This window comes from Salvelinus sp. IW2-2015, linkage group LG9, assembly GCF_002910315.2.
Source record: "Salvelinus sp. IW2-2015 linkage group LG9, ASM291031v2, whole genome shotgun sequence".
Classification (NCBI taxonomy): domain Eukaryota; kingdom Metazoa; phylum Chordata; class Actinopteri; order Salmoniformes; family Salmonidae; genus Salvelinus; species Salvelinus sp. IW2-2015.
In genome coordinates, this window is record NC_036849.1 from 13,364,257 (window position 1) to 13,391,839 (window position 27,583).

A 27,583-nucleotide genomic window follows, 5' to 3' on the forward strand; every position below is an offset into this window, starting at 1 on the left:
TCCACCCGGACTATTTACATTGACCCCCCACCCTCTGTTTTTACACTGCTGCTACTCACTGTTTATTATATATGCATAGTCACTTTACAAATTACCTCAACTAACCCGCACATTGACTCGATACCGGTACCCATTGTATATAACCTCGTTATTGTTACGTTCTTTTCTTGTGTTACTTTTTGATTTGATTAGATTTTTTTACTTTAGTTTTTTTACAAAATATTTTCTTAACTCTATTTCTGGAACTGCATTGTTGGTTAAGGGCTTGTAAGTAAGCATGTCACAGTACAACACCTGTTGTATTCGGCGCATGTGACAAATAACATTTGTTTTTAATTGATTTGATTTGATAAAAATCATATAAATGACTGTAAATTCTTGTAATGTTTCGTCTCAGTCCTAATTTGACCTTTAAGATCAGATGCAGCCGTGCTCCTGAGAGACCTTGGCATTTGGGTGTCATCAGCACCTTGCACCAGGATCATATTAGTCATAAGGTCAGTTTCCATTCCTTTAGGGAAGACACACTGGTACTTAAGAACGACACCAAAGCCAGCCAGTGGCTCTCTTCTCGCACCTGCTGACACCCATCGCTCTTGAAATGAAAAGGTTTTCCTTAAGTCAATCTGAGCTGACTTAACACCAACTTGATATAAAGGCAAATAAACACTATCTTCTGCCACTGAAATATTATGGCATGATACTCCTGATAATTTTGTGCAAGCTTTTCAAATTACATTATTGTTTGTATCATTACTGTAAAGTAACGTTCCGCCTCCCTTACTAAGAAGGATGCCCCCCAAAAACAACTAAAGAACAAATCTGCAAATGGAAGAGAGGCACCTTTGACAGCAGGAGAGGGACATCCCACCACCTAGGAGGAGGAGTGATTTCATTTCTACACACAATGTGCTGATATTGTCTTCTCCGTCAGCCCTCAAACATTAACGGCTCCCAGCTTGTGGCTTCTAAATAATAAGGAGTTCAGGTCTGGGAACTTTTCAGCCACCCCATCACACCACACCACATCACACCACATTCCATTGGAAACAGCAGCAACTTCACCACCACTGTTGCCTCCCACAGGCTGCATGAGAGCCTCCGCTCTCCCTCCCTGCAGGTTTGGGAGCACATCCAAATCTATTACGCACAGGGCCTAGCTACTCTCTGAATGAACTCTTCACAGCTGGACCCAAATGACTTGCAGGTGTCTCTGTAGGCTGCACATCACTGGCTCTCTACTCACAGTCAACAGGGGGCATCACCTTTGCTACATTAGGGATCACAGCTGGTGCAGCGTAACACTCGGCAGGAAATGTCTGACAGCAGCCCGCCAGCGTGAATATGGAAAATGTCAATATATATATAGAGAGAGAGAGAGAGAGAGAGAGAGAGAGAGAGAGAGAGAGAGAGAGAGAGAGAAATTGATGGGGTGGGAGGCGGAAAGTTGTTATGTAAATGCAACAGCCAAACAGAACATCTTTTGAATGTACTGTCCCATCTGACAAGGTGCAGGTGTAACAGTAAGTACTGTGATCATGAATTTCGCTGGACAATGGATGTGATGTTCAGTGGTTGTAAGTGTGCTATGGTTCTTACATGTTTCTCAATCATTGCCCAGCTGCTGTTTTATGGACCTGGTCAGGCATATATCAGCCACTACATAGTGAAAGCTCGGAAATGTGGCTAAGTGATTTAGGTTTAGGCCAGATCCAATGAGTTGAGGAGAGTTTTATCTCCTCTCCCCAGAGAGAGGCTCTCTCAGTCCTGCGTGTTAACTTGTTTCCTGAAATCAAAGCACACACACACACACACACACACACACACACACACACACACACACACACACCCACACACACCCCAACCACACACCACACAACACCAACACACACACACACACACACACACACACACACACACACACACACACACACACACACACACACACACACACACACACACACACACACACACACACACACACACACACACACACACACACACACAGAGAGGCATCTGCATTCTCATCAACAACCAACATTAAATATTCTCTGTCCCCTCCTGTACTCCCTGTTCACTCATGACTGCATGGCCAGGACGACTCCAACACCATCATCAAGTTTTCTGATGACCAACAGTGGTAGGCCTGATCACCGACCATGATGAGACAGCCTATAGGGAGGAGGTCAGAGACCTGGCCGTGTGGTACCAGGATAACAACATCTCCTCAACGTGATCAAGCGGTACCGGAGCGCCAAGTCTAGGTCCAAAAGGCTTCTTAACAGCTTCTACCCCCAAGCCATAAGACTCCTGAACAGCTAATCAAAGTGCTACCCAGACCCCTCTTTTACGCTGCTGCTACTAACCGGTGCCCCCGTACATTGACTCTGTACCGGTACCCCCTGTATATAGCCTCACTATTGTTATTTTACTGCTGCTGTTTTAAAGTATTTGTTACTTTGATTTTTTATTTTCTATTTTTTACTTAACACTTATTTTTGTTAAAAACTTCTTAAAGCATTGTTGGTTAAGGGCTTGTAAGTAAGCATTTCACTGTAAGGTCTGTTGTATTCGGCGCATGTGACAGAAATAAAATAGCTTTGTTTGTTTGAAGAACAATGTTTTCACTCCAGCTCAGAAGGTGGCGGTAATGCACCTAAACAAGGTTTTGCACACTGGTATTGAACCTCAATGAGAAAGAAGAAGACGAAGCAAACGGCGACGTTTCAGACCACTTATTTTGTAGTTGTGTTGCGCAGAATATCAAATCGTTAAGTATTGATGGGATTTCAGCCATATTAAACGCTGCTCCCATGTTTTAAAAGATCTGATACACAGCTGAATGGTCTCAGGTCCCCACAAATGCGGTCGTGTCTTCACGGTGTGATAATTTGCTGAACAGGGTTAAAATGTAGCTAGCTAATCTGGAACGACACCGAAGACTGTCAGACTGGACCAGCACGAAGCCGGGTGCGCGCTATCGCTCGTGCTTCTTCAGTCTCACTGGCACACACTACTAAGGCATCACCATCTTCTGTGTAGCAAAGCATTTGGAATACAGTAGCTGCGGCAAAACATTTAATTTCGAGAAGTAATTTGGTATGTAATTATCGCTGTGAAAATCTAGCTAGCTGACCTATTGCCAACATTAGCAACATAATGCTAGCTAGCCAGCTCACAGACAAATGTTCATATGTAATGAGCTAACAAATTAGCTAGCTAGACTTCAAATGCAAGACATGTCATTTCAAACAACCTAAAAACGATTCCTTAAATGCTCAACTAATGCTTATAGTATCATATAGCTAATGTATTACACTGACTGGGTGTCAAAGTTCATAACACGTTTAGCTGATAACAAATAGGTGAAAGGTTGAGTGTAGTGTGTTCTATTAATCTCAGTGAAATTGGATCATTCTCGAAAGGACAGCCTCTACTAGCTACAGTAGCTGTGCAGTTGAGATGCATAGAAAATATTAGGCTACTTCTGTAAAGCTATTACTAAGGATAGGATGTATTTCATAGGGTGAATGTCTGATTATCTCCATAATAATGAAAGCTAGTAGCCAATATTCATCCTATGAATAAAAAACATTTTTTGTTGCGTAACAAACATAATGTAACATTTCCAGATGTACAGTATGAAATAACAATACATAACCCTGTTTATGCCTCTCTCTCTCTTGCTAAGCCTTTGAGATGGGATCCTCAGTGATGGAGGATAAGGATGAGGCCTGCACAGAGCACCTATACTGCTGTGGTGCTGTCACAGAAGTCCTCAAATTCGGCACCCGTAACCTACACTCTGGCAATCAACCTAAAGTGCTTTTTCTCATCATACCAGGTGAGTGTCATTAAAGCATTTTCTTAATTCAAGGGAAATGCATTATGTTATCCCTGGTTAGATTATTGTGAGATGCCTGTAGTTTTCATCCTAAATCTGTATTGGTAAATCGACTACACCCAAGGTATTTTGAGTGGGCTATCCCTTTCAACTGGAGATATAAAAGTGGTATTGTTAATACTACAAATTAAATTATATTCCTGACTAAGCAGTTTGCTGTAATTTACCCTTGGTGTCTCATCATGTCATGTGATGTTGATATTAAATGTGTTAAGCCTTACTCACTATCCTGAGAGTCTGAGACTATGTTCTCTGGACCAAATAGTACACAAACATCATTTGGGTCTCGTATGCCTCAATACAACTCTGCCTATGTCACCCACTTATTTGTGTTTAAATTTGGAAACTTTGAGAAAGATGAGCCATAGAGTCAGGGGGAGATTCAGTCATGCCAGTGACCTTTGAAAGGTCGCAGTGACTGGAGCTCGTTCATTGCCCTCTGAATATCACTGAACTTGGGGCTCAATGGACCCTTTATGGCTGACAGAGACACTGCGAAGGCCCTGTTATTGTAGACCAGCTGCCCTTTTCCCTGTGATCAGAGCCCTGATCTTTGTGTCCAACCGGTGTTTCATACCCTAAAGCACTCACAGGTGCCTCTGTGTTCTCTGTAGGTGTGTGTGTTTTGATTGACGAATGGAAACCATGACCTCCTCCAATGAAACTTATGTTTTTTTGACTGTTTCGATAGAACACAGGTGCGACAGCCAATCATTCTAAAACGTCAATGCATGTAGCCGACTAGAATTATAGACATTCAGTAGATACTTTTGTGTATATATAGTGTATGTGGACACCCTTCAAATTAGGGGATTTGGCTATTTCAGCCACACCCATTACTGACAGGTGTATAAAATCGAGCACACCGCCATGCAATCTCCATAGACAAACATTGGCAGTAGAATGGCCTTACTGAAGAGCTCATTGACTTTCAATGTGGCACCGTCATAGGATGCCACCTTTCCAACAAGTGCTAAACAAGTGCTAGAGCTGCCCCGGTCAACTGTAAGTGCTGTTATTGTGAAGTGGAAACGTCTAGGAGCAACAACGGCTCAGCCGTGAAGTGGTAGGCCACAGAAGCTCACAGAACGGTACTGCTGAGTGCTGAAGCGTGCAGCACTTAAAAATCTTCTGTCCTCGGTTGCAACACTCACTATCGATTTCCAAACTGCCTCTGGAAGAAATGTCAACACAAGAACTGTTCGTCGGGAGCTTCATGAAATTGGTTTCCATAGCCGAACTGCCACACACAAGCCTAAGATCACCATGCACAATGCCATGCGTCGGCTGGAGTGGTGTAAAGCTCTCCGCCATTGGACTCTGGAGCAGTGGAGACGCATTCTCTGGAAACATGTTCTCTGGAGTGATGAATCAGGCTTTACCATCTGGCAGTCCGACAGACAAATCTGGGGTTGGAGGATGCCAGGAGAAGGCTATCTGCCCCAATGCAGTGCCAACTGTGCCAACGATAAAATATGGTGACAACAGACATGGCTAGTCTGCTTCTAGCTCTTAAGCAACTTTGCAGTATTTTGTTTTTTGTGTGTGTTATTTATTACATTATTAGCCCAGAACGTTTTTGTGTTATTACATACAGCCGGAAATAACTTTTGGATATCAGAGCGGCGGTAACTCACCAGCATTACGACTTTCCCGAATTGTATCCTTTGTTTGTAACCCACAGGACAATTGAACTTATCACAGAGGCTGCTCCAAGATGCCGCCGGCGGAGAAGAGGTATTCGGAGTGGACTTCTAGTCCGACTCAGGAGGCGGGCACACCATCCACCGCTTCCGAGTATATTGCTCGCTAATGTTCCGTTTCTGGACAATAAAGTACACGAGCTCAGGGCGAGGATCCCCTTCCAGAGCGACATCAGGGACTGTAACATACTCTGTTTCACAGAATCATGGCTCTCTCTCACTCCAATTTTTATACCGCCCCAACAGATCCACAGATGATGCAATCTCTATTGCACTCCACACTGCCCTTTCCCACCTGGATAAAAGGAACACCTATGTGAGAATGCTATTCATTGACTACAGCTCAGTGTTCAACACCATAGTGCCCTCACAGCTCATCAATAAGCTAAGGACTCTGGGACTAAACACCTCCCTCTGCAACTGGATCCTGGACTTTCAGACGGGCCGCCCCCAGGTGGTAAGTGTAGGTCACACCACATCCGTCACGCTGATCCTCAGCACTGGTGCCCCTCAGGGGTGTGTACTCAGTCCCCTCCTGTACTCCCTGTTCACTCATGACTGCACGGCCAGGCACGACTCCAACACCATCATTAAGTTTGCAGATGACACAACAGTGGTAGGCCTGATCACCGACAATGATGAGACATCCTATAGGGAGGAGGTCAGAGACCTGGCCGCGTGGTGCCAGGACAACAACCTCTCCCTCAACGTGATCAAGACAAAGGAGATGATTGTGGACTACAGGAAAAGGAGGACCAAGCACGCCCCCATTCTCATCGACCGAGCTGCAATGGAGCAGTTTGAGAGCTTCAAGTTCCTTGGTGTCCACATCACCAACAAACTAACATGGTCCAAGCACACCAAGACAGTCGTGAAGACGGCACGACAAAAACCGTTCCCCCACAGGATACTGAAAAGATTTGGCATGGGTCCTCAGATCCTCAAAAGGTTCCACAGTTGCACCATCGAGAGCATCCTGACTGGTTGCATCACTGCCTGGTATGGCAACTGCTCGGCCTCCGACCGCAAGGCACTACAGAGGGTAGTGCGAACTGCCCAGTACATCACTGGGGCCAAGCTTTCTGCCATCAAGGACCTCTATACCAGGTGGTGTCAGAGGAAGGCCCTAAACATTTTCAAAGACTCCAGCCACCCTAGTCATAGACTGTTCTCTCTTATGTGTTATTTGTAACTTATTTCTTTATTTACCTATTGTTCACCTAATACCTTTTTTGCACTATTGGTTAGAGCCTGTATTTAAGCATTTCACTGTAAGGTCTACACCTGTTGTGTTCAGCGCACGTGACAAATAAACTTTGATTTGATAGACTGTTCTCTCTTCTACCGCACGGCAAGCGGTACCAGGGCGCCAAGTCTTGGTCCAAGAGGCTTCTAAACAGCTTCTAACCCCAAGCCGTAACACTTCTGAACACCTAATCAAAGTGCTACCCAGACTATTTGCATTGTCCCCCTCTCTTTTACACTGCTGCTACTTTCTGCTGTTATCATCTATGCATAGTCACTTGAATAACTCTACCTACATGTACATATTACCTCAACTAACCGGTGCCCCCGCACATTGACTCTGTACCGGTATATATAGTCTTGCTATTGTTATTTTAGTGCTGCTCTTTAATTACTTGTTACTTTTATTTCTTATTCTTATCCCCCAAAAATGTAATTGCATTGTTGATTAGGGGCCCGTAAGTAAGCAGTTCACTGTAAGGTATTCGACGAATGTGACGAATAAAATTATTTGATTTGAATTGAGAGCATCCTGTCGGGCTATATTACCGCCTGGTACGGCAACTACACAGCCCACAACCGCAGGGCTTTCCAGAGGGTGGTACTGTCTTCCCAACGCATCACCGGGGGCACACTGTCTGCCCTCCAGGACGCGTACAGCACCCGATGTCACAGGAAGGCCAAAAAGATAATCAAGGACATCACCTCACTATGATCCAGAAGGCAAAGTCAGCACAGGTGCATCAAAGCTGGGACTGAGAGACTGAAAAACAGCTTCTATCTCAAGGCCATAAGACTGTTAAATAGCCATCACTAGCCTTAGAGGCTGCTGCCCTATGTACATAGACATGAAATCACTGGCCACTTTAATAATGGAACACTAGTCACTTTACTAATGTTGACATACTGCTTTACTCATCTCATATGTACAGTTGAAGTCAGAAGTTTACATACACTTAGGTCGGAGTCATTAAAACTTGTTTTTCAACCACTCCACAAATTTCTTGTTAACAGACTATCGTTTGGCAAATCGGTTAGGACATCTACTTTGTGCATGACACAAGTCATTTTTCCAACAATTGTTTGCAGACAGATTGTTTCACTTATAATTCACTGTATCACAATTCCAGTGGGTCAGAAGTTTACATACACTAAGTTGACTTTGCCTTTAAACAGCTTGGAAAATTCCAGAAAATGATGTCATGGCTTTAGAAGCTTCTGATAGGCTAATTGACATAATTTGAGTCAATTGGAGGTGTACCTGTGGATGTATTTCAGGGCCTACCTTCAAACTCAGTGCCTCTTTGCTTGACATCATGGGAAAATCAAAAGAAATCAGCCAAGACCTCAGAAAAATAATTGTAGATCTCCACAAGTCTGGTTCTTCCTTGGGAGCAATTTCCAAACGCCTGAAGGTACCACGTTTATCTGTACAAACAATAGTATGCAAGTATAAACACCATGGGACCACGCAACCGTCATACCGCTCAGGAAGGAGACGTTCTGTCTCCTAGAGATGAATGTTTTTTTGGTGCGACAAGTACAAATCAATCACAGAACAACAGCAAAGGACGTGAAGATGCTGGAGGAAACAGCTACAAAAGTATCTATATCCACAGTAAAACGAGTCCTATATCGACATAACCTGAAAGGCCGCTCAGCAAGGTAGAAGCCACTGCTCCAAAACAGCCATAAAAAAGCCAGACTACGGTTTGCAACTGCACATAAGGACAAAGATCGTACTTTTGGAGAAATGTCCTCTGGTCTGATGAATCAAAAATAGAACTGTTTGGCCATAATGAACATTGTTATGTTTGGAGGAATAAGGGGGAGGCTTGCAAGCCCGAAGAACACCATCCCAACCGTGAAGCACGGGGGTGGCAGCATCATGTTGTGAGGGTGCTTTGCTGCAGGAGGGACTGGTGCTCTTCACAAAATAGATGGCATCATGAGGGAGGAAAATGATGTGGATATATTGAAGCAACATCTCATGATATCAGTCAGGAAGTTAAAGCTTGGTCGCAAATGGGTCTTCCAAATGGACAATGACCCCAAGCATACTTCCAGAGTTGTGGTAAAATGGCTTAAGGACCACAAAGTCAAGGTATTGGAGTGGCCATCACAAAGCCTTGACCTCAATCCTATAGAAAATTTGTGAGCAGAACTGAAAAAGCGTGTGCGAGCAAGGAGGCCTACAAACCTGACTCGGTTACACCAGCTCTGTCAGGAGGAATTGGGCAAAATTCACCCAACTTATTGTGGGAAGCTTGTGGAAGGCTACCCGACATGTTTGACCCAGGTTAAACAATTTAATGGCAATGCTACCAAGTACTAATTGAGTGTATGTAAACTTCTGACCCACTGGGAATGTGATGAAAGAAATAAAATCTGAAATAAATCATTCTCTCTACTATTATTCTGACATTTCACATTCTTAAAATAAAGTGGTGATCCTAACTGACCTAAGACTGACCAATTTTTACTAGGATTAAATGTCAGGAATTGTGAAAAACTGAGTTTGAATGTATTTGGCTAAGGTGTATGTAAACTTCCGACTTCAACTGTATATACTGTATTCTATTCTACTGTATTTTAGTCAATGCCACTCCGATTTTGCAAGTCCTAATATTTATATATTTCTTTATTCCATTCTTTTACTTTTAGATTTGTGGATTGTTGTGAATTGTTAGATATTACTGCACTTTTGGAGCTAGGAACACAAGCATTTCGCTACACCCGCAATAACATCTGCTAAATATGTGTATGTAACCAATAACATTTGATTTGATTTGTAAAGTTTGGTGGAGGAGGAATAATGGTCTGGGGCTGTTTTTCAGACCCCTTAGGTCCAGTGAAGGGAAATCTTTATGCTACAGCATACAATGACATTCTAGATGATTCTTTACTTCCATCTTTGTGGCAACAGTTTGGGGAAAGCCTTTCCTGTTTCAGCATGACAATGCCCCGTACACAATGCAAGGTCCATACATAAATGGTTTGTTGAGATCGGTGTGGAAGAACTTGACAGGCCTATACAGAACCCTGACCTCAACCCCATCAAACATCTTTGGGATGAATTGAAACACCGACTGCGAGCCAGGCCTTATTGCCCAACATCAGTGCCCGACCTCACTAATGCTCTTGTGGCTGAATGGAAGCAAGTCCCCGCAGCAATGTTCCAACATAATATTCCAACATCCAACAAGCATTCCAACATGCACCCGCAATAACATCTGCTAAATATGGTTATGTGTCCAATAAAACATTTGATTTTGATCTTGTTGAAAGACTTCCCAGATGAGTGGAGGCTGTTATAGCAGCAAAGGGGGGACCAGCTCCATATTAATGCCAATGATTTTGGAATTATAGGTTTGACGAGCAGGTATCCACATACTTTTGGTCATGTAGTGTATATTCCTTGTAAAATGTTTACATGAAAAATTTGTTCGTAAAAAGTTTGAAAACTTTTAATACCAGCACCTAATATGTTTTGTAATGTGTAGGCAAATGTTTTTGTATTCTGTGTGATTGTGTTGTGTGTGTGCCTCTGACGTCTTGATTTCCTCCTGAGGATCAATAAAGTTAAATTAAATAAAACGTATAGAAAAAGTAACCAAGAGTAGCTCTCTTTAGCCTCAAGGGTAAATGGATAGGATAGCCTACTTGATACATAGGCCACCCTCATCGGCCACACTCCATCGATATATCCCTCCACCCTCCCTCCAGGCATCCCTCCATTCTCAACAGATGGAGGAGAGTTAAAAAGGTCAGCAAGATCAAGGGAGGGAATGGCAATCAAATGTTACCTCCAGGTTACATTCCAAAATCATTCCACCAAATATTTCAGCAATGTATGAAAAAAGCTAAACCAATAACTTGGGCTGACATTCCAGTGCTAGCCCTCAATCCACATGCCACAATGCTATTAGCAGTACCAGGCATGTCACTATTAGATAAACGTCTGAATTGTGCCCCTGTAATACCACCGTGATTAAAGTGAGTTAAAATACAAATTTTAAGGTGCAGTGACTGCAGTCTGTAATATTTACCACTGCTCATTGATAACTTAAACTGCTTGATTTTCGCAGAATAAACCTACAAGGCAAATGTGTTTTTGGAAGTATAACTCAATCTTTGGAAGTGCAGTGGAAGCTCTAAGTGCACTGCAGGTGCGGGACTACGTCATTGCTGCGGTACTTCTGGCACCAAGCCGAGAGGTCAAAGACGCTAGGGAGGGAGGTCTGCACAGTGTTCAGCTCAGCAGGCCCAAATTTATAGGCACTAGAAAAGCGCCCTTTCTGGTGAGGGACGAAGGGAGGAAAGATAACAAGTGGGAAAGACTGGGAGGGGTTGGTTTGACTTTTCCTTGAATTACTCAAGCTTGAGGGATTCAGGAGTTGTCCTCTTCAAAAACTGATACATTTGGTCATGAGACATCCGTATTTAAAGAATTAGGCCTAATAGATACCCAATGGACTTTTGTGTAATGAGTCAGTCTCACATTAAGGTAGTTACATTATGTCACTACATTAATAGTGCATCATCATGTGTCACTCTCTTATTGCCAGTGTCTGCTATATACCTCAAGAAGCACTTGCGCACTTGTTAACTGCTGTTGCCATTAATAAGGTGATTTTGGACCTGAACTGTGGCTAACAGGGAATTCCGTTAAAGGTGCACTATTCAGAAATTGCTCTGCCATTTCCTGGTTGCTAAAATTTTTATTGATCGCCTAATTTCAGTTTATGTGACAAAGCAAGCAAGTATAGTGTAGAGGATTGTACCATCTATACCGCTGTGAAATATATTTTCCATAACCAAAAATATCAGTAGCTGGTGTACAAGACTGAAAGTAAAAGACGCAAAAACGAAACTTTAGAATGGGAAGCAAAACAATATGCACATAGAACAGATGTATCACTTCTTAGACTTGCTTTCAATGAGAATGACAGATCTATAACTCATGTCTATGTGAATTTGGTCGGGTCGCCCAAATAGTTACATATTGAAGCTTTAAAGCGACAGACACACTAAAACAATAAGAATGTACTTTTATTGAGTTATTATATCTTAGAACCAAGGAATATTTGATTAAATAATGGATATTTCCAACAATGTAACATATAATAATAATAATAATAATAATAATAATGAAATAACTGTTTTACTAACTTTAATCTCTTACTAACTTATTCCCTAATCAAGAAGACTTCTGACTTTTCTTTCCCTCTATAGGCTATCTGCTTCGTTCCTCCTATAGAGGGAGTGGTGTTACTGTCACACAGTGCTAGTTGGGGAAGGGAAACATATTAAAGTGTGGATTCAAGCCTGACAGCTCTCTCTCTACCCATTGTCTGCAGTTTGAACAGATGCAGGACCTCCCCTGGTATTTGATACTTTGACCCACAGATCTCTTTAAAGCATTATAAAGTAAACACCTTCTTCCTTAGGCTGAATGAAATACCATTATAGCCTCATAATTTGTCTGGGTCGACCCTGCAGACTTAAGTAGCATGTAGTTCACTCTGACTGGTTAAATAAACAGATATTATTTATATGTAGTAAGACATTACATTACTAACTGGCTGCTCACCCTTTCAAGTTTTTCTCTCCCATTTTTTGTTGTTGTCAAGAGTTAGAATTATGTATTTAAAATACATTTTAAGAAGGCTATCTGTGAGAACCCCAAGAGAGCAGGGTGTGAGAGGAGATTGACTAATAAAGAGAGAGTGAATGATGACTGTCAAATCAAGACCGCTTGCCTGCAATGTGCAGCGTCGTCACAGACAGCTATGAAGAATGGCCTAACCAGTGAAGACTAGCATGCTGCTTATCCTTCATCTCCCTGTATATCCTTTTATCTCCCTGCAGTCTGTAATATTTATTGTATCAGTTACATTTTTGGTACCAGTTGCTGAAATCAAAAATTGTTTTACATTTCCCAATTTCTTTAGGTGCATATGGGTACAGTGTGCTTGTGAAATCCTCATTGTAGTCTAAATTAGTTATGACTTGTTTGATGGCTAGCCGACATCTGGTGTGGCCTTTGCTGTTGCGGTAGATGGTGTAACTTCGTTGGAATTTCCCATCGCTGTCTCATCGAAAACAATGACATCTGAATTTCGTCCTGCTATTGTGCTTTACCTACAGTACCTGAGTACAACAATCGGAAACCCTCTTTGCTCCCACTACTTCAATACCTCTGTCATGGATCATTCAGTACTCAGGTGTTTACTACGACCACCTATTCTGAAGAGTCTTATTGTGGAGTTAAGTATTCAGGCTTTTCCCTCTCAACCACTGACTCATGACTCTATGAGACCTCAGCCATCTCTCTCCATCAACTCATTTGTAACCCATTGTTAGTTCAGGTTTCTTACTATGTGCTCTGTCTCTTTCAGCCCACAGACTTAACATTGTGTACTAATGTCATTTGTTCTATTCATTTGTTTTTGTCCTATTTTTTTCACAAAAGGGGACTTCTGCAATCTCCTTCATGACCTCTCTTGAGTGAGAGGTACACTCGTCGCAACATAGAACCCATGTAATCCGCCCCTGGTCCATCAATTGGCTGTGAACACCAGACAGATGTAACCTCCAGCGATTCACATTCCAAACTCAGCTTTGCTGATAGAGACAGATGTTGGGCCCAAAACTCATGCAAATACTGAAGCTTATGTTCATAAAGACCAAGAATCAGTTGAAAGTTCATCTGTTCACATCCCAATTATGTGTTCAGATTCGGGTACCTGTCTACTTCTTGCAAAAGCGCGGTCTGAGGTGTGGTCCCAGACTGCTACAGTATAAAGCTGTTTTCTTTTCTACACTTGCCTCGAGTTCAAACTGATTCAAGCTGTGTGACAGTGGGATTCAGGGGCCTTCATTACTTCTCTTGGGAGTGCAAGCCACAAGCGGGAGAATAGGGGCGGTTGTGGTGCCTAGCAAAAATAGCACTGTCATTTCCAATGGCACATCTCTGGTATGGGCTAGGTTTCTGAAAACCTGCTTCTTGAGCATGTCTGGGGCCATCTGGGAGAGATTTGGAAACGCAGCGCGTGAATAAAAACATACAAATGTATTTAATCAGTAGGCTAGGAGGGGCTGTGGACGGAGTCTAGAAAAGGGTGCTGCATTTAAGGAAAGCCCATCCCCTGCACACTCCCCACTGTCTGGGAGAAAGAGGGAGTTGACTGTTTACTCAGCTTGTGGAGAGCAGGAGAGAGTCAACACAATGTTCAACTGCGGGAGCCTGGCAGATATGGAGAAAGGTTGCCCAGCGATGAGGGAAAAGAGGGGGCCTTATCTGTCATGGTCGGTTAAAGGGGAAAGTTGGATTTCACGTTCAAAAAGGTCAAAACAAAGTGATGGTGTCCATTCTAACGGAATCTACTACAGTAGAGGCATGAGCTTTCATGAGATTCAAATGAGTTGTTTTTTCACTGATCATCACAACCTAGGCTTACTCCTGTCAATTAAATGAATAAGACTGAATAAGTTTCCACCTCCCTGAACTCTTACTAGGGGGAATTGTCCCTCTAATAACGTGTGCTTCATAAATACAGTGCCTTCAGAAAGTATTCACATCCCTTGACTTTTTCCACATTTTGTTGTGTTACTCTCAATTAAACATTTCTTAAATAAAACTTTTCTGTCACTGGGCTACACACAATACCACTTAATGTCAAAGTGGAATTAGGTTCTTCAAATTTTTTACAAATTCATAAAAAATGAAAAGCTGAAAAATGTCTTGAGTCAATAAGTATTCAGCCCCTTTGCTATGGCAAGCCTAAATAAGTTCAGGAGAAAAAAATGTGTACAAGTCACATAATAAGTTTCATGGACTCTCTGTGTGCAATAATAGTGTTTAACATGATTTTTGAATGACTGCCTCATTTCTGTACCTCACACATACAATTATCTGTAAGGCCCCTCAGTCAAGCAGTGAATTTCAAACACAGATTCAACACAAAGACCAGGGAGGTTTTCCAATGCCTTGCAAAGAAGGGCACCTTCAGGATAAAAAAGTAACGGAATGGAGCTAAGCACAGGAAAAATCCTAGAGGAAAATTTGGTTCAGTCTGATTTGCACCAGACACTGGGAGATGAATTCACCTTTCAGCAGGACAATAACATAAAACACAAGGCCAAGTTGCTTACCAAGAAGACAGTGAATGTTCCTGAGTGGGTAAGTTACAGTTTTGACCTAAATCTGCTTGGAAAAAAATCTATGGCAACACCTTAAAATGGTTGTCTAGCAGTGATTAGCAACCAATTTGAAAAAGTTTGAAGAATTTTGAAAATAATAATGGGCAAATGTTGCACAATTCAGGTGTGGAAAGCTCTTTGTGACTTACCCAGAAAGACTTGCAGCTGAAATTGCTGCCAAAGGTACTTCTACAAATTATTGACTCAGGGGTGTGAACTTATGCAAATGAGATATTTCTATATTTCATTTTCACTAAATTTGCAAAAAAAAGTCTAAAAAAATGTTTTTATCAATATCTTTGAATTCAGGCTGTAACACAAAATGTGGAATAAGTCGAGGGGTATTAATTATTTCTGAAGGCAATGTATCTGTACTCTTCTAAGTCTATTTGCCTCCCATATTTACTTTTGTACCCTCGGCTCAGCAGAGAAGCTTGCCTGCTCTCACACAAAGTGTTGTGCAACATCTTCAGCTGCATTTGGCTCTTGATTAATGACTCAGGATATGTGAATGAAAATATGGAAACACTACCGAGAACTGCGGCAAGTGTTCTGAACTCGGGCCCACTGTAGTGAGAGTTCAGACTCTGACTACAGGTTTTATCCCATATCCCTCACCCTCAAACCACTGTTTATCATTATTTCCCACAAAAGCCTCATCTATGGTAGGTTCATGTACTTTATGGTTGCCGTCATCCACCTTAGAAGAATAGAGTTGAACTCATAGTAAATGTTTATGATTGTTTCAAGATTGCATCAGCTTTCACAAGGAATCCAAGCCCTTCTGCCAGGCAAAATAAGACAAGTTAATTATTTTGCTGATATTAACTATGAGTGATTGTTACTTATTAGCTTGTTAACTTGATGGGAGCATGTGGTTAGCTGATTTCAGAATGCAATACATGTGGATTCAAATCCAAGACGGTAGAGCTCTTAAATACAAAAACATCTAGATTCACATCTGTGTGTTGCAATGGCTTTACTTCGTCCTGAGAACATACCAGGGGGAAAAGTATGGGGTCTGCGTGTTGCCAGTTATTTCTTATGCATTTTATACACACCCAATATGCATAAAACTAATTGGATGTATTTTGGGGATAATAGACAAAAATGTATGTAACAGAAGCAATGTGTTCACTCATTGGCTGTATTTTCTCCCACCAAGAAATGTTCCAACATTCAATTTTTAACAGTGGCATAAGAACTATCCAACCAACAAACAACTCAACACCATTTTAACAAACAAATCACCCAGGTGAATTTTATCCAAAGTGTTAGATTGCTTTAGCTAATTGTTCCACATGCTTTAGCCTAAATGTGGCATGTTATTGAACGATGATTGTCTATGTGTTCTTGTAACACTCCTAATGGGAGTGTTCTTCCAAAGATTGCACCTGTGGCTCTCTCTCTCAGCACCCTCTCACGGAGGCAGTTATACATTGAACACTCATGAAATGACACATACAGGCAAAATCATCATAACAAAGATTCCAAAAGAATGCAGTTAACACACATCCGGATAATACGCACTCACGCTTACAGTATACATCAAAATACCATATATATGCATACAAGCAACTCAAACAAGCTCTATACAAAACATCGACGAACATTTGTCCTGTTGTACAAAAAAAGACAGACCACACAGAGTAGCCATTGTTCTTTAGCAGCTGCTATACAGTTTTTCTGCACTTTTATCGCACCCTGATAGTACGAAATAAACCCCCACCCAGGATAAACTCTCCTTTTTTACCTATGGAATAAAAGTCCCTCTTTGTTCTGTGTAAAGACATCAGTACCATGAGCTAAATAAAGTTCCTAGCTAGCAGCTGAGCTGACAGTGCTACCTATGACATGCTGCTGTATGGGGGCTGATGAGATTGATGGCAAAGGCCAGGGAATGACAACCATTACATGGCCAACACTTTGTTGTCATGCGTGACATCTTCAAGAGTAGAGAAGAAAATGATTAACATACTAAGAAGTTGGTAAGGTTGGCTGTCAATATATGTTTTATATGGTTTGTTTTATAGCATTTAGTCATGTAGCCTACCTCCATAAAGCGTAGTTTATGTTTTTGTTATGGATGTGCATCTTTCCCTTTCAAGATGATTTGATACATATCTGGAGACATGGGCTCCGATACAATACAGGAATGATATGTTTGAGTATAAAACGATTCGGTTTGATTAGAGAACGAATCAAAGTGATTCTGTGCGATATGATTCGATGCACTAACATTTGGTTCATAAACACATTCATTTTCCATTCTAAATAAAAATCTGCTGCTGTTGGAGCTCATGAGCTGACTTGTGTGTGTAAGTAATTATGTATGTCTATAGGCACCTGATCTGAGCCATAATGGAGACTAGGCATCTACCACTATCAGATTAGGGGAGGGCAATGTAGCCTTTGTTTTTTGTCTATGTATCCAACACCAAGACACTGAATATGTGGTCTAGAGACCAAGACCAGTCTTGAGTACTACAACACTGCGGTTTGTGGTCCACGGACAGAAGCAGTCGTGTCTTTTATCTTTTATCTTTATTTAACTAGGCAAGTCAGTTAAGAACAAATTCTTATTTTCAATGACGGCCTAGGAACAGGTAATTGTGTTAACGGCCTTGTTCAGGGGCAGAACAACTGATTTTTACCATGTCAGCTCGGGGATTCGATCTTGCAACCTTTCGGTTACTAGTCCAATGCTCTAACCACCTGCCGCCCCAGCTTGTGAATCTGTGAATCGCTACATCCCTAGTTTTTATCATGTGGTGTTACATTTGCAGAGCACTTTATGATGTTTATAGTGTTTTCGGCATCTTTGCAGGTAACCCAGGTGTGGTTGGCTTCTACAAGACCTTCATGCAGACGCTTCACCAGACATTGGGGCGGCGCTACCCTGTCTGGGCAGTGAGCCATGCTGGACACTGTGTGCCTCCTGATACTATGGACATGATTGAAGGTACATAGCTAATTCATATCTCTTATTGAGAGTGCTTTGTGCAGCTGGACTTTCTATGAGTCCTTATTGCTGGTGTATCCACACTGATCCACTTCCATTTATTCACATCAACAGCACATCTCCTGACCACTAATGACTGATTAGCTAGCTTTGAAATGGGCACGTCCTTGTTAGCTCACTCTCCAATACTAAAGACGATGCTAAGGATGGCGCAGGAGAAGAGGAATGTTAGCTGAGCTGGACGAGTTAGCCTGAGCCAAGGGGCCTCTCCCTCTCCCTCTCTAGCCAGCACCACCATATGAGCCCTGTAATATTCATTCATAAAGCAGTGAGGACGTTTTTATTGTGCCTGATACATGGGAAAGACATTACCAAGCCCTCACATGTAGTAAGTTAAATCCCTTCTCTGAGGGCTCATGAGATACATTGGACGATACGGTTTGGATCTGTCCACCTTGAGAAGGACAAATGACAAATATATCCATCTTGAGGGTTTGTAAAGGACAGATAAGTGTGTAGGTGTAAGTTAACATTCTGTCAAAGTGTACCCTGGTAGGTAGCCTCATTTGGATGTGCGATAACTAGCATGAGTTCTGATGATAACTTGACGGAAGCCTTGATTTCCAGGCTTCTCTTGTAAAGGACATAATAATTTATCTGTAATCAGACAACCTATTTTGACCATATAGATACCAATGTTGATGTCAGAGGATTATGGTCATGACGCAATATATATATTTTTTATTATAATGAGAAATAATGATGTAATACTTAGTCTTTTCCAGAGGTTTGGTATAGTTGGTCTAGATTAAATAGACATTCATGTAACAAAGTCAAGCATTGAACAGTTCCTCTTTTATTGTGAACACATGGCACACACTTGTCGAAACTTCCAACTCATAAATGATTCATGGAACACACAAGGCAAAGTCTGGAGATAGTCAATAGATACAGTAAAAATAAAATCAGACAACCCTGCCAATTCGTAGCATGTCATCCGATCATCAGAGAGAATAAATGAAAACCACTCTGTTCAGCCTGGTGTTCCAGGGGGTGACAATGAGCAGCAGCCCTATCTCAAGATGGGCAGGGAAGGACTCATCTTTTATCCCAAAACCTCAACAACGGCCCTGATTAAGACCAGAGAAAGGCTCAAATTATCTAGCAGCAAGTCCTGTGTTCATCTCAATAGTCCTTCATCATGTCTTTCCATTTGGTGAGATGCCCTTATCCAAGGAAATCTGCTCACTATGATTAGGATTTACTGTAAATACTACTAAATAATTTATCTGCTTGTGGCTATGATAGCCAGGCTAGACCTGCACGCTCATGTGGTTATCATGCAGTATTATTCCAGCATTACTAACTAGGTGTTCATTCTTTGGATGGCACTTTCCATATCCACTCGACTATTACCCACATCCAACATGGAAACACAAACATGTCTGACATATCAGCTTCCTTTTCACCTCTCTTCTTGCGGCAACAATCCAAGCCTTTGGGGATTTACCACCCTGGTCAACCCCTTGAATGCTTGCCATTGATTTACAACTCGTCAAAGAGCATTCAGTTTGCTAAGGGATAGGGTGGCATCGTAGAGCAGCAGCTTCTAAAACCTCTGGGACGTCCAAGGAAAGGCCTCGCCGATACAGAGAAACCCATACAGCATTGATTGGGCCTCTGACTTTCCAGTGACTTGTGCAAATTAAAGACTGGCAGTTATTATTATTAACAGCTAATGCATACTTGATGAAGTTGAAAAAAAGTTTTCCAGTTTTGGAAAAACAAACAGAGTAAAAAAAAAAGTGCAGCATTAAAGGTTCTATTCCAAATCTTCCAGTGGTAGAAGTGTTCCTGTGGCAAGGCAAGTTTTCCTTGATGGTTTTGATGACTGTAAAAATATCTGTTAATGCAAACACAGGGAACATTCTCCCTGTGCCAGCATCAATAATCCATTCCTGGGTCACGGGATCCTCCAGGGGCCTCAGATCTCATTCATTTTGTCAGAATGAGTTTGCAACACTACTTTTCACCAGCAACTTTCTCACTTTGATATGGCTAAATTGCACACTATTAATGTCCAGAGTACTAAAACATGCATTCAGAAAATGTAATCCCCCCCAAAAATGCTACACCAGCCAAGGTCTAATATCACGAGAGGTTTTTATGGAGTCTTTCTGATTCCAATTATGCTCCCACCTCCCACCGCTATCGTCGGTCACGTCTACAACTCCATGTGATTTGTGCCATGGATATTGGTTTGTTGATCGTTTGAGCATATCTTTTGAAAATAAATTTTGGAGAGAAATGGCATAAAGCAGTAGAAATTTGCAATAATGACTTAAACGTTTTTGTTTACCACCACTTTATGACATTTTGATCTGATGCCCAGCTTTTCAATCTGATCAAATAATTTCAAGACAACCTTCACTTTATCTTGTTTCTTGATCTCTCGTTTTTTTATGCAAGGTCGACAACTGTGGGCTACCACTGTGGTACAGATGTTGAACCCAGCTTCACAAACCCTTTTGAGAAGGAAGTTTGTATTCTGAGAGGAAGTATGCACAATGCAGTACAGGACCTAGGCTGTTGCTAATCTCCTTCTCATCTCTTTCTCCGTATCCTCGTCAGCTTCATTTATGGTGCCACCACACCCAATTACAGAGGAGAGAGTAAAAAAGAAAGAAAAGAGCCTACACCTCCCATGTTGCAATCAGTAACACCACAAGTTAGGTTTCTTTTGACACATAGGAAATCAGTTACCTTTTCCCTAGAAGAAAAAATGCAGCACACATTTATTGCACATTTGTGAGAAGGCTTTAATCGCTTAACGGGCCGCCCCAGCCTGGGATGTTCTTTCTCTTGCCAAGAGGATCATTATGTTGTGTGGGGGAATTTGTCTTTGCCATATGTTATTCTTTATTGATCCATTAATCACAATTTGCACTCATTTAGTTTTTTCCATTATACAGTAAGCATATCCCCAACCCCCACAACCTTCCCTACCCGATCCTTATGCTGTCTACACAGAACGGCTGCTCCAAATTCCACTCTGAAAGAATCAAACATCAAGTCCCTCACCAATTATGCTCAATTCTAAGCGGATTGATTTTTTTCGTTATGAAATTAATTTTGAATTTGTCTTTTCCCGCCCGCTAAATCACCATAGACACATTATATTCTTCCTTTCGGTCTTTCTTACCTTCTCTTTCATCATCTCCATCTCCTTTTCTCATACCCTCTAATCGTAACATTGTCTTGGATTTGACTGCTCTGCACAGGTAGAGAATTGTTAACCGCTTCCTTCAAAGCTTTGTTCTGTCCCTAGATTTACAGCATTATATGATAAAATATCGTTAAATATCTTTCCAAAAAGATTACAGAAATGAAATCAAGATGTTTCTAGAATACTTCCTAACTTCGATTGCCATTTGAATGTTCTTGTTTTAGTTTTGTTGTCAAAGGGTCCTGAGTACTACTAATGAGAGGACATCAGTGAATGAAACAGTGCACATTACCATAGCATGATGTCCCTGGACCTATGTTGGGGTGATCCATGTGCCAAATGTAAATAAAGACTATCTTGTGTACAGAGACATTGATGAATGATGCTGGCTCAAGTACTCATGTCCATGTCCTTGGTGCTTGAATAGATGATGTCATACTGATGTAATACTGAATACTAATGATGAACCTTGATCTTTGCAGACCCAACAGTAATGGCAGTGGGGGACGTGTTTGGTTTGAACGGGCAGATAGAGCACAAGCTGGCCTTCCTCACGGAGCACGTTCCCAGGGACTTTCGCCTGGTCCTGGTGGGCCACTCCATTGGCTGCTACCTCATCCTGGAGATGATGAAGAGGGCTCCTGAGCTGCAGGTGAGTCCCCACTTTGATTCAAGTACTACTGTAGAAGTGAGGTTGTAGTGTAATGTCTATAACATGGAGATTTGTCAAGCTTTAAGTGATCTATGAAGTTTTTCATAGATCTCTACAACCTTCTTGACCAACAGTTGACCCGCTTTTAATGTTCATACGTTAGAATTACTGCATTAATTTTTGAGAATTATGACATTCATTTACCACCATGATAAAGGATGTCTTTAGGCTGCCTAAATGTGTTAGCCAAATTGGTGCATATGGGCCTCTGAGCATTGATTCCCATATAGCTGCCTCTGCTTCATGGCACTCTGCTGTCCAGTGATGGGTTAGGCTGATTCAGGGTGGGAGCATGGCACATTGCGAAGTGCAGTGAAAACTCTGCCTCAGCATGGGAGAGGTGCATGTTAGAGACGGCCTGTGAAAACATCCTAGGCCGAGATAGGACTCCCCCTGGAACTTTCCCAATCCGCTCGCAACGTTAAAGGTTAATGGATTGAATAACAAGAAATCATATTTCTTTTCTGGGGGGCATTCCAGCTCTTATTTCAGATAGAGCCTTTTCACAGGTTGTTTTTGTCTTGTTTCTCTACTTGTCTGTAATTTCCCTTCTCTGTGGGGCTTTTTCCTATGTCCTATGTGTTGTAGAGACCAAAATGTAGAAACATTGGTAACTGCTCTGTCTAATCTTAATCGTGCTATCTTTAACATATCCTCAAGCAAATAGTGCTTAGTGATACAGTTGAAGTCGGAAGTTTAAGGTCCCCACCTTAGCCGAATACATTTAAACTCAGTTTTTCACAATTCCTGACATTTAATCCTAGTAAAAATTGCCTGTCTTAGGTCAGTTAGGATCACCACTTTATATTAAGAATGTGAAATTTCAGAATAATAGTAGAGAGTGATTTATTTCATCTTTTATTTCTTTCATCACATTCCCAGTGGGTCAGAAGTTTACATATACTCAATTAGTATTTGGTAGCATTGCCTTTAAATTGTTTAACTTGGGTCAAACGTTTTGGGTAGCCTTCCACAAGCTTCCCACAATAAGTTGGGTGACTTTTGGCCCATTCTTCCTGACAGAGCTGGTGTAACTGAGTCAGGTTTGTAGGCCTCCTTGCTCGTACACGCTTTTTCAGTTCTGCCCACACATTTAGGATTGAGGTCAGGGCTTTGTGATGGCCACTCCAATACCTTGACTTTGTTGTCCTTAAGCCATTTTACCACAACTTTGGAAGTATGCTTGGGGTCATTGTCCATTTGGAAGACCCCTTTGCGACCAAGCTTTAACTTCCTGACTGATGTCTTGAGATGTTTCTTCAATATATACACATAACTTTCCATCCTCATGATGCCATCTATTTTGTGAAGTGCACCAGTCCCTCCTGCAGCAAAGCACCCCCACAACATGATGCTCCCACCCCTGTGCTTCACGGTTGGGATGGTGTTTTTCGGCTTGCAAGCCTCCCCCTTTTTCCTCCAAACATAGTGATGGTCATTATGGCCAAACAGTTATATTTTTGTTTCATCAGACCAAAGGACATGTCTTCAAAAAGTTTGATCTTTGTCCCCATGTGCAGTTGCAAACCACAGTCTGGCTTTTTTATGGCTGTTTTGGAGCAGTGGCTTCTTCCTTGCTGAGCGGCCTTTCAGGTTATGTTGATATAGGACTCGTTTTACTGTGGATATAGATACTTTTGTAGCTGTTTCCTCTAGCATCTTCACAAGGTCCTTTGCTGTTGTTCTGGGATTGATTTGCACTTTTCACACCAAAGGACGTTCATCTCTAGGAGACAGAACGTCTCCTTCCTGAGCGGTATGACGGCTGCGTGGTCTCATGGTGTTTATACTTGCGTACTATAGTTTGTAAAGATGAACGTGGTACCTTCAGGCGTTTGGAAATTGCTCCCAAGGATGAACCAGACTTGTGGAGGTCTACAATTATTTTTCTGATGTCTTGGCTGATTTATTTTGATTTTCCCATGATGTCAAGCAAAGAGGCACTTAGTTTGAAGGTAGGCCTTGAAATACATCCACAGGTACACCTCCAATTGACTCAAATGATGTCAATTAGCCTATCAGAAGCTTCTAAAGCCATGACATAATTTTCTGGAATTTTCCAAACTTCTGACCCACTGGAATTGTGATACAGTGAATGATAAGTGAAATCATCTGTCTGCAAACAATTGTAGGAAAAATTACTTGTGTCATGCACAAAGTAGATGTCCTAAACGACTTGCCAAAACTATGGTTTGCTAACAAGAAATGTGTGGAGTGGTTGAAAAAACAAGTTTTAATGACTTCAACCTAAGTGTATGTAAACTTCCGACTTCAACTGTATGTAGGCCTTTATAGATATACAGATCTGTAATAGTCAAGGAATGAATAATAAAGTGATTAGTCTGAAAACATGTAGTACATAAAAATAGCTAATTCTATCAGGTTCTTTTATTGGATCTCATGTTTTCAAGTAAAAAACTTAAACAACCAGTTGGCTTTAAGTACGGTAGTGTTACCCAAATACCCCACGACCACTTAAATAGGCTACACGTTTATGCATCAACCTTGAGCTGCTTCACTCTCCCTCTCTGTCTCTCCTTGAGCTGGTATCTCCTCCTGAGATTTGGCACAGCCCATTCTGTGGTCCAGCCGGCTCTGCCATATTCTTGTCGGTAAAAAAAGATTGAGGAGAAAAATACTTCCTTTCCCACTGAAGATTGCATGCTGCCAAGAAGAAAACACAAGCGATTATGTCCTGTAACGTATGATGTGTGATAATCAGAAACTCCTGTTCCTTTGGGTCTCAGGTATTTGTGTTGGAATAATGGCTTGCCTTATGGGTTGGGACACCGACGAGGCCTAGGTAAGTGGTGGCGGGGCTTTTAGTATACTTACGGACAGAAAAGGAGTCCGAGTTCAGCTTGTAGCAGGGACCAGACTGGGGTGAGTTAGCACACTTCCAGAGCAAAGCATCTGGCACGCTGCCTGCCCCTGAAAATTGGATTTGGGAGGAAGGCCTGATGAGAATGTCTAGGTTATGCCCAGAGTTTTCTCCAGGTGCATTATGAAGAGTTTATGTTTGGCCTGGTCTTTCTAACACCATGTTCATACAATACTACAAGCTTTGCTTTTCATCTGACACAATTTGGAGAGAAGTTGTTGTTTGTGTCTGTCTGTTTGTGTCTGTCTGTTTGTTTGTGTGTGTGTGTGTGTTGTGTGTGTTGGTGTGTGTGTGTGTGGTGTGTGTGTGTGTGTGTGTGTGTGTGTGTGTGTGTGTGTGTGTGTGTGTGTGTGTGTGGTGTGTGTGTGTGTGTGTGTGTGTTGTGTGTGTGTGTGGTACAAGGTAGCATACAAAACATTATGAACACCTGCTCTTTTTCAGGACATAGAATGACCATGTGAATACAGGTGAAAGCTATGATCCCTTATGAATGTCACTTAAATCCACTTCAATCAGTGTAGATGAAGGGAAGGTGACAGGTTAAAGAAGGATTTTTAAGCCTTGAGACAATTTAGACAAGGATTGTGTATGTGTGCCATTTAAAGGGTGAAGACACATTATTTAAGTGCCTTTGAACAGGGTATGGTAGTAGGTGCCAGATGCACCGGTTTGTGTCAAGATCTGCAACGCAAGGGCACCCGAGTGGCGCAGTGGTCTAAGGCACTGCACCGCAGTGCTAGCTGTGCCACTAGAGATCCTGGTTCGAGTCCATGCTCTGTCGCAGCCGGCCGCGACCGGAAGAACATTGGGGCGGCTCACAATTGGCCCAGCGTCGTCCGGGTTAGGGGAGGGTTTGGCCGGCAGGGATGTTCTTGTCCCATCGCGCACTAGTGACTCCTGTGGTGGGCCGGGCGCAATGCACGCTGACACGGTCGCCAGGTGCACGGTGTTTCCTCCTACACATTGGTGCTGCTGGCTTCCAGGTTAAGCCGGTATTGTGTCAAGAAGCAGTGCGGCTTGGCTGGGTTGTGTTTCGGAGGACGCACGGCTCTTGACCTTCACCTCTCCTGAGTCCATACAGGGGTTGCAGCGACGGGACAATACCGTAACTACCAATTGGATACCACAAAATTGGGGAGAAAAAGTTGTAAATAAAAAAGAAATAAAAGAACTGCCACGGATATCATATTGGTCCATCCCCCAAAGGACATCCAGCCAACTTGACACAACTGTGGGAAGCATTGGAGTCAACATGGGCTAGCTTCCCTGTGGAATGCTTTCGACACCTTGTAGAGTCCATGCCCCGACAAATTAAGGCTGTTATGAGTGCAAACAGGGAGGGTGCAACTCAATATTAAGAAGGTTTTCCTAATGTTTGGTATAGTCTGTGAATATTGGTTAAAAGATCTGTCTGATTTTTCGGGCAGCACCATCATGTTTTCTTTACCGGTATAGAGAACTGAGTCAAACAAAAAGCTCTTTAGAAGCCAACTCACTTAACCTATCCCTTTTCAATCTCTGTACCTGTCATTTACACACAAACACCATCTCCCGTTGACTTGACAACAGATGGCTTTCCATCTTGCTCATACAGTTAGTATGTAAGAAAGGTGTCTCTGGGGATTCTCTGGTCAGAGGAGCGTTCTAAATCATTTTCAGCTTTGGGGCTGGCAGTTCTAACTGGAATCCAATTAATGTGAAATGATAGGTTAGACCATGTTGGCGCGAGATAGCCATCAGATCATGTTGTATACATCCAATATGACTTTAAGGAAACCAGCTGCCTCAAAATATGTTTAGCGTGGCAGCTCTCTCTTCCTACCGCCTTTCACCACAAGGCTTGTTGTAGTAATGGAGAGGGTGATACCCTGATACTGGGCACAGCACAGCAGGCTACAAGGAGCCAAGTTTGTCTTATTTAAAATGGAAATCCTCACACTGTTTCCACAATGGCACTTTGGTTCAATGGAGTGTGGCTTGAGTGAGGCTTATGCTGGAGCTTTCTGGCTGCCCATCACTGAGTAAATGCTGTGATTCACATTAGAATGACGTCACCTGTCAGAAGACAATGATCTATGATATACATTGACATCTGTCTCCCCCGAGATCATTGTCTAAGGCCAAGATTAAGAGCACAGCTGCCAAGAGTGGTCTTAAGTGGGAGACTACACTATTGAGACGCCATCTTTGAATGGCAGGGGAAGGCTAGATTCAAACCAGCATGTTGAACATTTATGCATTTGTTTGCTGCCTGCCCCCATGTCTAATGTTTATGCTACTGTGCAAATACTACTGGGGTTTTTGTTGCCCAAACTTCAGAAGCAGACATTGGGGTCCAGTAGTAGGGGATAGCTGGAACACTGCTGGAGTGCAGGCATGAAGAGCTGATAGCCTGAGGGGTCAGGAGAAATATGCCGCAGGAATGTAGCCTCACAACCCACTGCAACAGGGGGTGCTGGAAGCTATGAAAACAATGGTCGCACGCAGTTCAGGGAAGTTTATATTTGAGTCTGTCTATGTTGGCTATTAACTGCAATAGATCAATACTATGTGTTCTGAGTTTGTGCTTACAGTATATAGATACATTCTAAATTCTGTCTACACTAATTGTATTTTATTTTATTTATTGAAACTTTATTTAGCTAGGCAAGTCAGTTAAGAACAAATTCTTATTTACAATGACGGCCTACCCCGGCCAAACCCTAACCCGGACGACGCTGGGCCAATTGTGCGCCGCCCGATAAA

The 27,583-nt window shown here is 42.2% G+C and overlaps 1 protein-coding gene across 1 annotated transcript in view; it reads left to right on the forward strand.

Moving 5' to 3' along the window:
• The first annotated feature begins 2,703 nt into the window (after nt 1-2,703).
• LOC111968593 (lipid droplet-associated hydrolase) overlaps nt 2,704-27,583 on the forward strand; it is a 67,421-nt gene continuing 42,541 nt past the window's right edge. The window contains 4 exon segments of the mRNA XM_023994277.3: nt 2,704-3,099; nt 3,692-3,844; nt 17,885-18,019; nt 21,728-21,897. Coding sequence (XP_023850045.2) covers nt 3,700-3,844; nt 17,885-18,019; nt 21,728-21,897 — 450 coding nt within the window. The 5' untranslated portion in view covers nt 2,704-3,099; nt 3,692-3,699.